At 31.0% G+C, this 18,210-nt stretch overlaps 1 protein-coding gene across 2 annotated transcripts; it reads right to left on the bottom strand.

Annotated features, from left to right (window-relative positions):
• Window positions 1–515: 515 nt before the first annotated feature.
• Window positions 516–14,561, bottom strand: LOC126740395 (uncharacterized). 2 transcript variants are annotated; one of them, XM_050446389.1, is made up of 8 exons: window positions 14,399–14,525; window positions 5,418–5,456; window positions 4,739–4,955; window positions 4,485–4,686; window positions 4,161–4,398; window positions 3,832–4,080; window positions 2,885–3,697; window positions 516–2,834 (listed from the first exon to the last, which is right to left on the bottom strand). In XM_050446389.1, exons 1-8 carry the CDS (start codon window positions 14,466–14,468, stop codon window positions 727–729), a joined length of 3,936 nt encoding a protein of 1,311 aa, XP_050302346.1. In that variant the 5' UTR covers window positions 14,469–14,525; the 3' UTR covers window positions 516–726. The 2 variants fall into 2 exon arrangements, with proteins under 2 accessions (XP_050302346.1, XP_050302347.1); XM_050446390.1 differs by lacking the exon at window positions 5,418–5,456 and having other exon boundaries at window positions 14,399–14,561.
• Between the last annotated feature and the right edge of the window lie 3,649 nt (window positions 14,562–18,210).

Raw genomic sequence — 18,210 nt, 5'->3', positions numbered from 1 at the left:
TTTGAAAATAACCTTTAAAAACTAGTTTTTTTTTAATAGCTCCGGAACTACTTTAGCTACCGCAACCAATTTTGGGAGGTAAATTATTGTTAGTACGTTTATTCTTTTGAACCTACTAAATAAAAAAAATATTTACCAGGGGCTTCAGAATCAGGGGGGTATATGGTAAATTTAGGCCCATTTCTTTAAGACTTTAATTTCTGCCCGTTTGGGCATTAGATTATGATGTTCCTATGCTTTTTACATAAAAAAGGTGCTCTTAGTAAAAGTCGGTAAAAAAACTATGTTTTATAAGAGAAAGAAAATGTAAACTGTCATAAAATCAGAAGAAAACCAGAAGCGAAAATTATTAAGAGTTTAAAAATTAATTACATTATTAAATTAAAAATTAATTAGAACTTTTATTAAAAAAAAAAACCATTTGTATGCATTCCAACAATGATACCAAACAGAAAGTAAAAAGCAAATTCTAAATGGTCTGCCAAATTCTACCCTGCTAATAATAAAGTACAACGTTTACTTAATAGTTATTTATTTTTTAAATTATTAATTAATTAATGGCATGGTAGTACATATAAATAATATTTTTTTGTAAAACAGTTTAACTAAATATTATATTATTGTCAATAATTATATGAACCAAGTTCTAAACATTTTTAAATCAATATGATATAAAAATATTAAAGTTAATAAACTTAAGATGTAATAATAAATAAACGTTATTGGTCACTCTTTAGGCTTTGTATTCCATCTCTTTTTAATAAAATTAGGAATCCTTTTATTAATTTCATGTTGCAGTTGCCTATATACCATAATCAATAACACAGGGATGGCTAGAAGCTCATTTTCAAATAAATAAAGCCAACAGGCAACAGCGAACATTGCTGAGTCCATAAGCCAATCTATGGCAGACCTTACTTTTACTTCAGTTTCTCCGCTATGATATACATGACGAGTCCCTATAGACAGATCTAGGGATTCCAGAAAATCTGATGTTTGAGTCATGATTTCTCTTAACATAGGATGTCTTTTTGGGAATAAAGTTGAACAAGTAGTGGTTGATGTTTGCTTTGAAACAGAATGAGCAGCTGGCTCAGGTGGTTTGTCTTTTCTTGTAACACTCATGCCTCTCTTGGTTGGCGATTTGGAACGTGTTACTGATCTTCTATGTCTTCTCTGTGGCCTATTTTCAACTACATTCGGAGTAGTGGGCCTATGAGGTGATATAGACCGTTCTGGAGTTTGTATAGAACCTCTTATATTTGGTATATTTGTATTAATTTCATAAACGGTATTATTTTGTTTTTGCACTCTAGTTACATCACTTATATCAGACATTTGACTAGCTGCAACCCTTGGCTCTGGAGGTTTTCTTACTGGCGATCTGAACTTTGCAAAGGTGTCATAGTGATCAGTAAAGCTACTTCTTCTATAACTTGAAACACTTTGAAAGCCACTATCTTGACTCAAATTTTCACTTGATGGACTTTTTTCCTTTGTCATTTCCGGTGATTTCACTGGTTTTGGTTCAGCTATTTCAGGACGCTTTAAAAACGGATTACTGCTTCTTCTTTGCCCAACACTTTTAACCAATAAGTCATAATTGTCAACGACCACTTTAGCTTCTTCATCCATTGCTTTCTTTTCTAAGAGTTTTTTAGGAATAATAACACTTGCTGCTGTGATTCCTGTGATTTCAGCCATGGCTGATATACTTGGCAAAGTAGCATTATTTGTTTGCTTTTTAGATGATATATTTGGTAAAGTAGTATTATTTTTTGCCTTTTTGGATGTGTCTTTTCGCAAAGAAGGTAACTTTAGATCTGCAGTTAGGGAAAATGATCTGTTTCTTGACCCATTTACAGGCTCGTCACTTTCTTCTCCCGAGGAAGCAGTTAAAGGTGGTAACACGGGGACGGCCAAAGATTTTGATCTATTTCTCTGAAGGACCATATCAGGTCTTGGTGATAATGCCCTAGAAGTTTTTGCCGTTGGTGATGGTGGAGGAGAAACTGTAGGTGAAAGTGTTGGCGAAACCCCAGGTGAATCTGTCTTTTTTAATATTGGCTTTGGAATGAAATTTGGGTTTGGCTCTTTTTTCTTTGTTAGTATTTCAAACGGCTCCTTATTTATAACTTTCATGTCACTTAGTCCACCTACAGGTCGATAAGTGGTTTCCTCCTCATCAAAACTCTGGTCCGTGTGTACTTTTTGTGCTCTATAATTTATTTCGTATTTGAACCTTTCAATTTCTGACTCAGATTCAGATTCGCTTTCTGATAAGCTCTCTTCGTACTCTGTTTTCCATTTTTGCTCTTCAGCAAATGTTACAGGTTTTCGTTCAAAGCTTGATTGGGTATATGGCTTATCAACTGATGTCTGAATAGTCATGTCATCTGCTCTCTTAAGGTTGCTGCTAAATAAATCAGCTTTAATTTCTGCTGGAGCTTTTAAGCTGTGTCTTTTTTGAGCCCATTTGGCTTGCTGAGATCCAACTGAGCCAACCGACCCTTTTCTTTGTGATTTGCTTCTAAGACTATGCCGACTATCTAGCCCTATAATATCACTATCCTGAGAATTAATTTGAATTTTTGGAACATCTATGCTGTTTTTTCTGTGAGAAGTATATTGTTTTCTGGATTCTAGTTCCATTTCCTCTGCTTGTGCTGTTTCATAAAAGCGCATCATCGCTTTTTCATGGAGAAGTTCAGATGAGCTTGCAGAATTTCTAATACCCGGAAATAGAAATTCTTCCAAGCTAGCTAGCTCTGGTGCTGACAGTGACATGGGTGGAGGCATTGAATTTTCATCGAAATTGTGTAAATCCGACATACCTGAAAATATTTTATATTATATAAAATACTATTTTATAAATAAGGCTTACCTTGATTATTCTCATCGGGATATAAGACTAGCATGAATTCCGAACTACCCCCGCTCTGATCTCGAATTAGCTTCCTCTTATCCATTTGTGGACTAAGTGAATCGGAAATCTGTATTTCATCCTTTGGCTGCTCAATTGTTACCTTATAAATTGCATGATCAGCAACATTACTTTTTTCATTTGTTAATTTTTTTTCATTAATAAGACCATAAGGTGCTATATCTTTGGGTAATTTGATATCTGGAGTACCATAGGCTAGATCTCTAGCCAATGAAGCGCGATCAAAAATTCTATTATTAATTTGAGTAGAAATCTCTTTACGAGGCAGCATTGGTGACGATTCCGGTGTTTGTTGTTGGCTTTTACTTTTGGATCTTTTAGGTCGCACTGGTGGTATTCCAGATTCTTCTTCTGCTCTAGATGACGACTGCGACCTTATTTTTTTATTTCGTCTCATAGCAGTTGGTGAAGTAATGGCCTCAAAAAATTCAGTGTCTTGTTGGTTTCCACTTCTCGAAGGTTGAGAAAGGCCCCTTTTTAGATCCGGTATAAAAATTACTTCTGACTCTTCGCTGGGATCACTAATGCCGTATGGACTTTCAGCTTTTATCCTAAACTTATATTCACTGCCCTCAATAAGATCACCCAATCTAGTGGTTAGCTGCCGGCTGGTGGCAGCTTTTAACCACACATTCCATCCTAACCTGTAGTATTCTACAATATAATTGCCTATTTTGCAGCCTCCATCATCGGTTGGAGAAGTCCATTGTAAAGTAACTGATCTACCAAGGGTCATTACCACTTTTGCCTTGCCTGGAACAAAAGTCACAAAACAGTTTGTGCATCTTATAGCAAGCAAGCTATTGTTTATATTGCAAATGGGACGTTAAACATTTGATTTTTTTTGAAAATTTGAAATTTGTAAGTAGATGAGGTTTGGTAGTTACCTGGTGGTGATGGCTTATCAGTAACTGTGACCAAAAATGAAGCAGAATCCTCGCCAAGCTTATTGACAGCCTTAATTTGGTACTCTCCACGGTCACTCCTTTTGGCATCGGCTATTTTCAAGGAAAACGATTTATCTGCAAATTCAATGTCAAACCTATCATTGTTCTGTAAGGATTCTCCATTATGAGTCCAGATTACTAAAGGTGTTGGACGACCTGCTACTGATACTTTTAGTCGAATTACTTCACCTGTAAATTAACTTAATATTACTCCTACTTTTTATAAAACGCGTTTCCGTGGGTATTCGCCATTAGTTGCTAGTACCTACCCATCTCAAATAAAAGACCTTCCTCATAATTTCTGGGCAATCGAATGCTAGGAGGTGCTTCTACAGTTAACTTGGCTTTAGTGGATACGTGTCCTGCTTTATTAGTTACCGAACATTTGATTTCGCCTTCATCAGACAGTGACGTCTGGTGGATCGTTAATATACTTCTATCGTGTTCCGTTAATATACGGATTCTTCGACTGCTAAATATTTCGAAACCATCTTTGAACCAACATACCTAAAAAGATTTTTTTTCATTTTGTTTTAAATATCTTGTAATAAGCAAAAATTTTAAATAATTTGCGAATAAGCCAGCTTACTTACCTTTGGAGCAGGTTGACCAAGAAAATGTACAATAAACTCGCATTTTTCGTTCTCTAAAGCAGAAGTATCTTCGACTTCTTGAGTAAATTTCGGAGCAGTTACTGCAGATCGTTGCAAAGTCACTGTTATCGGTTCGGAAACTTCTGATGGGTCTGAATATCCCACTGCATTTTCGGCGCTTACCCTAAACTGATATCGCCACCTAAAACAAAGAATTAAAATCCTATTTAATTTTTATATTAAAATAAAATTACCCAGGTTCGAGTCCGCTTAGGGTTATTTCAGGAAAAGGAACTGGAAGTGGCGTGGCTCGCACCCAATGGGGTGAGCCAACTCTACGATGTTCCACGAGGTAACCCGAGATTGGTGAGCCTCCATCGTTAATAGGTCGACTCCAGCGAAGAGTTACGAGGTCCGGGGTTACTTCAGCTTCTGGCAATAGTTCTGGTTTTCCTGGAGGTGCTGATCGGTCTAAGAAATAACTTGGCTTATTAGTGATAAAAAAATATTTAGAAATTAAACATAATGAATGAGTGGTGGACTAAAAAATTGTTTGCTTTGGTAATTAATTAAAATAATTATCCTCATTCCTTTTTTATATCTTATTTCATAAACATGCAACCATTCATTAATTTGACTGTATATTATTATATAAAAATATTTGCTTGATTGCACAATATTATTAAATAAATATATTGACTTCATATTTAACCAGAGACAAGATGTTACCTAGATGTACATAAAAGTAGAACTGGTCATGCACAATACAAATATTGGGGATTCTCACTTTGTTATCGTTAGTAGAAATGATATTCTTCGAACATAAAATAAAACTGTCTTATTAATATTAATTATGCCGCTTAAAAAAATAACTGAACAAGTAACTCATGCAAGTAAGTTCTTGAAATTGGTCCAGTTTTGTGACTGGTTTACCTATATCAAAGCTGTATTGTCCTTTTCCAAAGCAAGCGCCTATAATGAAAATATTATTAGTTGTGGTTATCAAAATATTAAATAAAATTATTAGTAGCTATTTAACAGTTAGCATTATTTTTATTTTATCATAGGTCTTTGTGAAAGTTAACTTCGAATTATTTTTTTCTTAAGTTTTTTTAATAGTTTACCATGTTAAATAGTTTCCAAATTTAAAATAAAGGAAATTTCCTTAAATATAAATGATGCCAAAAATAATATGCTTCCTGCGTTAGAACAAGAGGCTTTCTTACATCTAAAGGGCTACTTGTAAGATATGTATGGCCATTGGACACAGCAGGTTAGGAATCCTGTTCAAACAAGACCATGGTCACCCGTGGATTTTAGCTGGTCCAGGCAAAATGATGCATTTATCAATAGAAGCAGTGTAAATTATCAAAACCAGGAGTAAAATAACCAATTAAGGAATGAAGTCAAAAAAAGTCTTAAATTTACAAGCCAATAGAGGGTGATACTGCATCCATAAAAATGGCCCAATCGAAGTTTTTGATTATGCTTACCTAAAACTTCGATTACGACTTTAGAACCACTACTCTAAATTGTTACCGTAAATAATCAGTGTATCTCATAATTCATCTACGCAGTATTGCACTGACTTAAAAAAAAATATTTAAGGAAAAATTTGAAGAACTATATAAGGATTGAGTTAAGTTGATCATAATTCGTAAGTTATAAAATAATCTTCTGTACCTATGGTTCCATAGTAGATTAGTAAATCTCTATTTTCTTACTTTGATCTTTTAGTTTTTTTTTTGTATTTACATTTTTTATCCCTAAACATATATGTATTATTTAAGTTTCTTGTTAATTCTTGTTTCCCTTTTTATTGCAATAAGTTATACATGTATACTTGTTGTGTATTGTTATTTTTTTATGAATTTAGTTTCCTCAACTAAATAAGTTGACTTTGTGATAGTAAAAATATTCAATTATAATAATCAAAGAGTTTTATTGTAAGAATGTAAGTTTTCTATTATGGTAAACATACTATTCGATTGTTACAACCGACAATTTTCCCAATGAATATCAATCTATTTATACCTACAATATATCCATTCGTTTGTAATAATCTATTTATTTATATTGTGTTAAAGGAAATTTCCATTCAGTCCTATTAGCCAATTTTCAATACGACAATCAAATTATGCGATTTGCGCCTTTATTACCCTTTAAGTTTTCGACAGAAGTAATCGGTATTTCAATAATTAATAATGTTGTTCTTTCTTGGTGTAAACAAAGATTGTGTGTGTGTGTGTATAAACTTACGACAAGTATAGTATATCCATTTTAAATTAAATAATTGTACAAAACTATCAAAAGTCCCATAAGTCAAGGCGAGTCTGAGAAAGTGATTGAGATTGGTGAGACCTGAATGAGATTTCATTTTCCAAGCAAATATCATAGAATTTATCAGATTTCTAGTTTGTAAATAGTGCCAGTGCCTGTTTCGCACTGTTTTTAAAGGATATTTATGTGTGTAGCTGTTTATACTTTTGTATATTTGTTTTCCGAGTCGTTCTTTGTTTTCACTATTATGGTTTTACCGTTTTAGTAGAAAAATAAATTTTAGTTAGTCCATTTAAGTCTTTAATTTTTTGTTTTATTGATTATTAAATAATATTGGAAATGGCTTTTTGGCGACCATTTGAGGAGGATGTCGCACGAAGAACTAGCGATGATGTTTTTGGTCAAGGCTTTCTAACCAAACCTATATGTGTAAAGCTAATGAATTAAAAAAAATATTTTTCAATGTTTAAAATGAGACAGTGATCAGTCGGAGCATACTATGTTTTACGCGAATTACAGAATTACCTTTAATATTATATTTTACAATTTATCCAGTTATGAGTGTCCAAGACCATTCTCTAAAAAGAAAAAAAAGGATTCGTAGCATCGGAAAATTAATAATACTGACAAGGACAGTTTATAGATTCTAAAAGGATAATTTATTCCCAACATTAGAAAATAATGTTTCGGAATAGACTTATAATATGTACTTATAATGTAAGTTTACATGTTTAAAAACTGTTCGTGAAATTTTAATTAATTAAGTGTGGCTTTAATTACACGTAAAAAGTTCAACGGTAAAATAGTCTTCATGGAATCAAGAAAAACTATTAAACTTCAGCAAAAATGCCTGCAAGTCCAACATTATATACTTGCATGACGTCTTTTAATAAGGCTAGAGTAGCTAAATAGAGATATATGGAGAAACTGTAAAGAACACGTAATAAATAAGGAGAATAACTTTTACCTAATATTACCACCCACAAAACCATTAATAATTAGTCCTAATGATGAATATAGCTCCCGGAGTCCTGGCTTTCGGACTACTAAATATTGGAGTAATTGTTTGCTTTAGCATTTTGCTTAAATAATATTTATAAAAAATATCAGTCGTATAGTCTTGAAATTAAAAAAAAAACTTAATAATTTATATGTATTACTTTTGCTTAAAAATTAAATTGTAACCGATGTAACAATTATGTTTCAACCTATATTATAACCAGCAATAAAATTAATCTAAAATTGTCAAATATACAAATGATATGAAAAAAAAACACTCTGTTTCTTGGTAGATGTTGATCTTTGGCCGACATTCTCTTTTTTTTTACAGTATAGTATGAAAACAAAGATAATCATAATAATGATAAATTGTCTTTTATTTCTTAAAAAGATTCTTACAATAAATAAGAAAATATTGCATATATCAATAAAAAGGAAGTCTAGCCTAAGACTTCTTAAACTTAACCAACCTATAACTGAATTTTGATATTCATACATAAAATAAGAAATATTAACAGGACAACTTTGAAAGAAAAAAAATTATTCACACTAAAAAAATTATATCCTCGATTATACCCAACACGGGGGAAAATAAATCTTACAACCTCTACTATAACAAGACTGCACACAAATAAGAAATATCATTGCATAACCACGTCATGTTCCCTCTGGACCACGATATATGAATAATGAGTTAAAAAAAAAGATCTTATGTAAAAACTGCATATGGGAACAGCAGGTTCTTACCAACGACCATTTTCTACAAGAGACCATCTCAACAACCTACCTTAAGATCTTAAGATCTTAGGATATTTAAAGCATTTCACAGATAAATTCATCCATTGGAAATCCAATATGGTTTTGCCTGGATTAAGAAACTATCTAAAGACGGACTCATGTGGTCATGATCTATATGTCGCTATCTAGATAAAACATCCAATAGAAACTACGAGTGACACCCTCTTTATATCGCATCTTAATAATAAACGGGTATGATATATGATCATTTATTACTCGATGGACTCCATATAAGGAAATCCATTAGATTTTATATTAGTAGATGGATGAATATTTCTCTTTCACAGAATATGCCGACATGCACAGTACGTTGATAGGAATGGCTTTTTTGATTTAACATACATATATTCAATGTCGAATATTTTATAATAAAAATTAATAAAATGTTACTGTTTACATAGCCAGGATTAAATAAAAAAGCCAATGTTTCCGTTATACTCTAGATATTAATATCATGCTACAAAAAAGAAAACAATAAATTCTAATGGCATTTTTTATTTTATTGTCTAATTTTATCCGCGGCTACTTTATCCAGGTTATTTAAAAAATAATACAATGCAATGATGTAAAGTATTTTTAGAATATAGCTATAAAAAATAATACATGTATTGCATAAGTATGTATTGATCAGTGTCTTTTTTAGAGAAGACTTGGGTGGAAATCTTTAAAAATCAATAGAGATTAATGCGCACTACTATGCGTGTCATGAACTAATACTTTTTTTTTTAAAATCTCGAATCCAAAAGCCTTTAGAGAATATATTAGGTTGCTCTGCCAATCAAAAATACTTAAATTTTGCCCAAACCGTCCGATAGGCCTTACATTATGCTAGTATTGTATGTTTTGAGAGTGAATTCAATAATAGAAATGCCTAATTTTTTTTTAAAAGAAAATTTTTCATCATTTGTATTTTATGCCAAATGCGTGTCGGTTTGGCAGAAAAACACATGACGTGGCTATTTTAAGGAATTTTTAAAATTTTTTTATTGTAAAACTATTTTAAAGGACTTAAATGAATTAATTTTATATTTTTTAAGAGTTAGTGATAATTACCAAAGACCTCTGATCCTTATATGCAGAACTATTTATATTTGCCTGTGAAACAACTATCTCATTTAAAAATATTAAAACTTTAATTAACTACATTTTTTTTCTAGTTTTGTAATCTTCGCCACGGTCTAACAGCTGATTTTTTTTAATGTTCTTTAAGCAACTATATAAGATTTACAATAAAATAAATATAAGGATATATTTGTTGTGAGCCGAAAAAGCTTAAGAAGGCTTACGAAAATATATTTTCCGGACACATACATAAAAACATATACAGACTAAAACTTATACGTTCATTAGTAAATAAGCTTAACCAATGCATATTTTTAATATTGTTTTAAATTAAAGAATAAATTATTACTTAAGCACAAAAAATCAACTAAAAATAATATGAAAAGCAGAAAACATTTTTAGAAGTTAGAATTACAAAAAACATAATTTCTTTGTGGTTAATCGCTTATCCCTAATAGATCTTTTAAACTAAAATTATCTAATCGCTGGTGTTACCATCTTAGACTCCTACTTAGCAATTATTTTACAATTTGTATCTATGGAAGCCAATGCTAAAACAATTAAGTAAGCCAACTACCACCTGAAGAAACCTATCGTTATCTGGATATGCCACAAAATCAACGGTTAGATCATATAATGTTGAAGAAGGAGTTCCAGGACAAATATCACAAGCGCATGACTAAATTGTAGAATACTTATCTCTTAGAGGGAAGTACTTATGTTTTCGTTTGGAATTGTTAAATGGTCTGTCACGAATTTGGAAGAGCTGGATCGACTAACCCAAAGAATCTTTCGCAAAATTTAGGAAGCCGCACCCTCATTCGTTAGTAGGAAGATTATATGCTTTACGTAAAGAAGGTGGAAGAGGACTTATTAACATCAAGAAACTGTGCCTTAGTTAAGAAAAGATAATGCGGGAAAGGTTTCTGGAATCTGATGCTGAATTGATAAAGGAGGTTGCTAAGGAAGACTTAAGATGACTATACGTCATTTAGACTTGGATCATCCTAACTGTATACTGGGCATATCAGCTAAAAATGCACATATCAGAAATTAGAGAAAAGGGGCTCTACATAGAAGGTATTCGACATTTTTCTACAGTGAAGGAATAGATGTGGAAAACTCACTAATTTGGCTAAAGGAGAACCACCTATACTCAGAAATAAAATGATTTTTGATGACAATTCAGAACAGAGTAACTGCAACTAACAACTACAAGCGACACTGTTTAAAAGAAGATGTGCTAGAAATGTGGCAATGTTGAAGAGACAACAGCGTATGTAATGGGTGGATGGTCTAGTACTGTCCGAAAATTCATAATGAAGGCCACAACCAGTATTGGAGTCGGAAGATTGCGTATTATATTGGGATACGCTCAGAAATATCGGTAGTATATGCTGCCCATAAAGAATTAAAAAAAAAAAATGGCAGAAGTATATAGCAGTCCCACTTTCTCATAATATTATCAAGACTGAGAAGGAGAAAATACACAAGTACGAGAATCTGGGATATGATTTATAGAACACGTGAAAATTGAAATAAGAGCGAATACCCCTTGTTGATTTCCATAGACGGAATACTGCCAAACAACTTCACTAAGAATCTGCAATTATTATGATTGTTATCAACCATTCTCAAAGAAGGACAGTTCAAATATTCCAGATAATAAGGAAATTTTTAGGAAAGGATAAAGGAGCTGGGTTAAACTTCCGAGCCAAACCACTTTATTAACTAGAGGCTCGATAAATATTCTGGCCAAAATATTAGAACTAAGGTCTGGAATTTATGCTGCGAAGTACACTTAACTCGGTAATAATAAAAATAATATTCAACATCAAGCGGTAATAATAGCAGATAATCTACCTAATCTATCTAGCTAATAATCGGAACCATACACCTCTAGGTTTGAGTCAGTAAATAGCTGATGATAAAGCACAAAACAATGAAACACCATTAACAACCAAATTTACGTAATTATAACGGTCTCCCAAGACAATTCACTGAAGACATTATGATATAACCTAGCAACAGCACATAGACAAAAAAAACCTTAGTTCACATAGCTGGCCAAAAGGCACCTGTATCCTGAAACAGAAGGGCTTAGCATGGCGACACAAGTCTAGGTGGTCGTTACAAAAAAACACAAAAAACATGGACACAGATATGTTCAGAAAACATCGACAACACATCACATTATAAACAGATGTTAATTATATGCGAGAGCAGAATATACAGTTCGACTTAATACAGCTAAAAACATCCAACAAGAGCTTGCATTGCCAATTCATAAGCTATTCTGATACATAACTATATTGGGATATTACAACTTATGCAGATAAAATATTCGCACATAATAAACCAGATATTTACCTTAAAAAAGAACATATCTACTTATGTAATCAACATCATATTACCGACAGATGCCAGAAATAAGAAAACAAATTTTAGAAATACACAACGCTAGCCATTGAACTAACCGAACTATGGAAACAAAACAATCTAAAAATAATATTATTAGTTATAGCACCCATTTGAGTCACCCCTAAGGGCTTCATGGAAAACCTAAATATAAACTTGACTCAGCAATGCAGACCCTGTTCTAAAAGCAACAATACTGTAGACATGCAACCTGCTCAGGAAATTCCTCTCCATAAAACCAGAATCAACTTTTATGCCACCATTTAAAGTAACTATTAAATTGATATTTAGTAGAGTAACATTTCACTAGATTTTAAAAGATTAGTCTATTAAATGACTGCATGGTAACTTTTAAATTTAGTTCAATGCTTAGAAATTAAAGCAATTAGCATTACGCGTAGGTCGACTAAAGGACATATGTTTGCTAAAAAAAAATCGGATACCGATAATATAAGTTTAGTTACAAACTTATATTATTGGTAAGAAGTAAGTAGAAATATGCCGCACGTATCTCCAGACTTAACCAGCTAGACACATTAAATAAAGAAGTAACATGACCAATATAGCAACCACTGTAAAACATTAGGTATAGAAGTTTTAAAGTTTCTACTTTCTAGACTACTGTAGAGTAGAGTACATATTAATTTAATCAGTTTTAAGTAGTTACAAAAATTTTTTTCACAAGGAATTATTCTGAATAAAATATAAGATATGTATTTAAAAACAGTTAATAGGAGCAATTTTGATACCAAAATTTTGAATTGATGTTATGAGCTTTGAGCTGTAGATATATAAATACTGAAATGGTTTTAATTAATAACTGCTTTAAAGTTCATACCGTTAAAAATAAGTTTGGGTGTCATTTGCATATTATTAAAAAATTTATTTTTTAGGCAAACTGGAATCGTAAAAAAAGTACCGTTATTTGATGCTTAATTAAACTATTTCATCAAAAAACTTGCTTAAAATATTTTTGGAAACATCTGAAAAAATAGAACGATAATAAGAAAAATATATATTTTTTGATAACGTTGTTTAAAGCCATTAACTCGCATAAATTACTTTTATTTATGGACACTTTTTTCGCCCTATATGATTCGTTTTTGACCATCATCAGTTTTATTTTTCTTATTGGTGCCATATCGGATTGTAAAAGATTTAAATAGTATGTATAAAGTATGGAAAAAATTACATTACATGTAAAGATTATCCACCCATCCCTGTTTTCATAGAGGTCTTATGTAAAGTACTCGAGTCATTTTTGAATACATTTTCAGTAAAACAACGCACCATTGTTTTGAGCTTCAATATGAAAATTTATTTAATTAAATTGTTGTTAGTTATTAGATTTTTGCTAAATCTTTAACAGCATAATTTTTTTTTAATCCATTGACAAACTATTTAATTTTTCAAATCAACTAAAATTTTAAATAATTAAGATTTTTATATAGCTCGTTATAATATCTAATAAATATTTTGAATATATTTTATAAGTCGACATATCAAACAACTTTTATCCTCAAAATGTTTTAAACATTTGAAACGTTCACTAAAAGTACATCGCTAAAACATTCATTCGTTGATGATGGACTCTAACAGACGAAACGTATCATCTTTTATATAATCTGACTTCATCATGTAAGGCGAGAAATGTGGCCTCAAAATCTTTATTAATTTTGCTTTATGGCTGTAAATACTGCCACGAAAAATAAAAGTATCTTTTTTTAAATCAAATGACAAAACATCCACCCTTGGATTTAACATATAGTGTAAATAGTAGAAATAAAAGTGGTCCCAGAATTAATCTTTGATGCATGTCTCTCTCAATTAATACCCAAATATTTAAAGGATTTAGATAAAAATACACACTCTTTGGCTTCTATTTACTAAACAATTTTTAATGAGTTCAACAGGTGGGTAGTAGTCCCATCTTAAAGTAGTTTTTTTTCTACAAAGGATATATTTATCTAATTACACCTTTTTGGAGCAGTAAACTGATTTATTGTTTAATAGTTTATCTTTATAAATATTGTTTTTATTATTTTTCTATTAATTGATAGGCTTTTACGAAGTTTTTACAAATATAATATGAAAAAAGTTTTATGCAGTTTACAAGCTTTGATAAGAAAACATGCTATGTTTACTAAAAAAATCACTTTCCAGCTTCTAAAAACTAAAAATAAGTTTGTAATAACTTGTATGCTCGACACGCTAACACAGTTCTAAAAATACTCTGGCTTGCTCTTTCGAACCTGACATCACCAGTTTATATTATGAGGTAATTAGATACAGTTTAAGTATCAATTAACCCTTTAAAAAACTCTTTTTTATGATAATTAAAAACAATATTAATATACCTGCAGCTTTCCAGTGAACTTGTTTCTTATTTCGCACTCGCGGATGGGGCTTTATGTGCGCGTTCCCCATAATATCGCACCATTTCAACGGCTGGCCAAAGCCAACACTGCTTTGACAGCCAAACCGATATTTTTAGAACTCCTGGTTTGTCTTGGGAAATTAAGTTTGGCGGCAGATATACAAATCAAATGTGCAGTCACTTATATCGAATCGATTATGGTGGTTAATGAACCAGTCAGAAGTCGGAATTATAACATTGGGTGCAGCATGTGCTGAATTATATAAAATAATAATAACTCGTTTAGACAAAATAGAATTTTTTATATATAGATTCATAGTCTTGCTATCGTCAAACTTATATGACTTATTAGTTTTTGCTTCACTTTAGGTTTAAAATAAAACATTTTGTGTCAATTTGTAGCTACTTCTAGCCACTTTTGTGGGTTAATTACTAAATTAATAAGCTTTAATTTCTCAACATTAATTATAATCTTTCAGTATAAAATAATAACAAGAAGAAGAAATTATAGCATAATAACATACAATAAATGTATTAATCCTTATAGAGATGGCCACAGATCGAGTTGACCGTTGACACTAAGTAATAATCCCAGACAGTGAACGATTATGCGATCTTCTTTTTTACATTTAGTGGGTAAACGTATGTTTTTCCTCAATTTATAGTGATCGAGTTTTATTGCCGTTGTTTTCCCTAATGTTAACCGTCAATTTGGAATAAAATCATTTGTTATTTTGTTAATGTTTGATATTTATTATTAATGATGAGTGGAGATTAACCCCTGAAATTGTAACCTAGCAGTTTCGATTATCGACCATCTTGGACCTCTTTTTCTGAAGAACTCTGATGAGTAAAAGACGTTTGTAAAAAGCCGAAAGTAGGCCAAATTTTGAGGTGACACGTAGTTTCCTTTTGATATTCTTTAAGACGTTATGTTTACCATGCGTACTTATCAATTATTACACCCTTCCCCAAGATCTTGAGGTAAGGCCTTTTTATTGTCTATTTTCTCGCTTTACGTATTTCTTCTAAGTTCACTACCATTGTCTATCTTTCCATACCATTACCTACCATGTGCTACGTGTGCTTTTAGTCAAGCCAGTTAATCAAAAGTAAAGCCCTGTTGTAGGGAATGTTTCCTATTGCTAATGACTATTTATGTGATCTGGCCTGGGTGTAAAATTCTCATAGAAGTACTGTTCTAGCCGCCAATTGTATAAGAACATTTTTTTATTTAACTTAATTACTGTTAAAATAAATTCCTTTACTTTTTAATAGAAATAAAAATCTTCAAATAATCTCTCGAGTTTTAATTTCTTTATTTTTTATAAATGGGTATAAAACTTTGGGCAAAGGTAGATATTCAGCAGTTTGTATTTATATATTTTTAAAAGCTCCAAAAGTATTTATATATTTAAAGAGAGTTGTAATATTGTACATTTAAATTTGTTACATATAGATAGATAAAAGAGGCATGGTAAAACTATTTGCTTTTTTTAAGAGTTTATTTGTAATTTTTAATTTTTATAACAGTTATATATGTTAGTCAAAAGTAGAAGACTACTTATTATTAAAACTGATTGAAGCTTATTTTGTATTTAACTGAGTGTTTATATATTTCTGTCGACCCTTCATTCACACTTAGAAGTTTCTGATAAACTTGAATATATTCCTACAAAACTTGATATGGATCATATATATGAATCACGACGTATAGTTTTACATTATACATTTTCCTATAGAACTAAATGAAGAATAAAAATTTGGGCGTTTCATTTAAAAAACTTACTTGACAAAGAAAACTTTATTTTTAAGACACTCTATACATTTACCATTATTGTCAATAAAATTAGTATTTTTAAGCAAATACTTTTTATCCTAACTTTCTTCTCATATTATATACAGGGGCGCAGAAAAAACGTGTGTAAATAGAGTTGGGATATATGTATCTATTTAAATATATATCCTATATATTTAAATAGATACATAATAATGGATATATAATCCAGTAGATATTTACATTAAAACAGTATCAAAATATTGTATACCCAAAGTCTTTTTATATACTCAGCTTTAGGGTTTTTTTTTGTGATTTTTTAGGATAATATAATTGAACCTCTTATTAACGCAAAGACATACATGTGATAGAAATATAAACTCAGTCCTATACTTAGATGTAATATTCTTTGATGATATTAAAAATTGAAATTGTAAGAAATAAAAAAATATGGATTTCTCCTTATAATTATCGCTAACTGCCTACCTATAACTTTGTAATAGTTTTTCACGCGTATTAATTTAAACAGAATATACTAATTAATTTAAAGGTCCCCATAATCAATAGTCTACCAAACTTAGATCTGAAGATCATGGAGGCCAAAGACCACCTCGACTAAACCAAATACCAGAAAATTGATTATCCAGTCTAGCTTTAATATCATGTTTTGTCGCAAATCAAGAAGTAAGTCTTTCAGATTGTCTTCCCCAATTTTTTGAACTTAGATGATTAGCTCCACTGAGCCAATAAGTTAGTTGCAAATAAGTCCCCTACATAAATTTACCGAAATCCTTCCCGAAATTATTCCTTAAAAATGATCCAGCCCTATAGCTTCGAAAATGACCTTTTTACTAGTAGTATGAAAAATGAAAGGTTCGTTTGGATGGCCAATAACCCACTTACAAATTTTGACTCTCAGCTAAAAATTCGTTCGTTCCTAATCTTGGACTCACTATCCAAAAATATTTAATTTGTATTTATTTTTGATAACTTACTATTGAGCGAGGGATATGTATGAGTCTGAACATAGTTCTTTTTCCAGTAAAAAATCTATTCTAAGAAAAATCAGACAATAATCTAGTTCACATGAGCTGTTCGAAAAAATCTATTCACACAAAAATTTAGGTGGATTTATATGATAACTTGATTAAGTTAGGAGCACAGATAAAACGAGACAAAGTCTATTATATCTGTATATAACATTTAAAAATTGAATTCGAAATAATCAAAACTTAATTTCAAAAAAACTAGATTAGCTTTTTATATACTTTCTCATAATGTAATTTAAATTTTAATAGTTAGTTTACTCGAAAGAATTGAAGACTTCTGTCGAAAAATATAAAAACACCTTTTTTATATAGGAATGCTTGTAAGACCAAAATCAATAACAAGCGCTAAGAAAAAAAGGTTCAAAATTGCTTACTTATAATTAATTATACTCGACATCTAGTTGATAATATTAACAGCAAATACTTAAAATTAACTATCTACGACCTGGCATTACAAATGTATTAACCACAAATCACCTTCACTATGTTCCATAAACCACCCTGTAAATTAAGAACGATGAACTTTTCGACAACACTGCACATGAAATATTTATTTAATTTTTAGCTATAGATATGGCTATAACTATATAAGTTATAACATGAATCTTAATATATTTTTGATCTATTTGAGTTTATTAAGATGAAACATTTTTGGAATTTCATAGACTGACACTTTTTTATAGTCAAATTCTATTTAAAAAGTGTATACATAATTCACATAATTGGTTTTATAGACTAAGAAAAGCTTTATAAACCCTATTTGAGTATCAAAATTAGTTACCTTCACCACTCTTATTAATCGGGCGCTCCTTATCTTGATATGCTGGTGAAGTAGTAAAGAAGTATCAATGGCGAATGCGCTGGGAAATTAATATATATTTAGGAGGAACCTTTACTCAAATTCCGATTGCTATTTAAAGCTTTTTTAATTTAAAAAAAAACTACATTAAACATTAACATCTAAGT

Source organism: Anthonomus grandis, chromosome 9, assembly GCF_022605725.1.
Source record: "Anthonomus grandis grandis chromosome 9, icAntGran1.3, whole genome shotgun sequence".
NCBI lineage: Eukaryota > Metazoa > Arthropoda > Insecta > Coleoptera > Curculionidae > Anthonomus > Anthonomus grandis.
Note: the sequence above shows the minus strand (reverse complement) of the source record. Positions and strands in the feature narration are given on the sequence as shown.

Excerpts from the sequence above, each read along its gene's own strand:
- LOC126740395 (XM_050446389.1), bottom strand. The coding sequence starts at position 14,468 with ATGGGGAACGCGCACATAAAGCCCCATCCGCGAGTGCGAAATAAGAAA. Across the intron at positions 4,956-5,417 it reads ACAATACAGCTTTGATATAG|ACCGATCAGCACCTCCAGGA; the intron begins GTAAACCAGTCA and ends GTTATTTCTTAG. Across the intron at positions 2,835-2,884 it reads TCCCGATGAGAATAATCAAG|GTATGTCGGATTTACACAAT; the intron begins GTAAGCCTTATT and ends AAATATTTTCAG.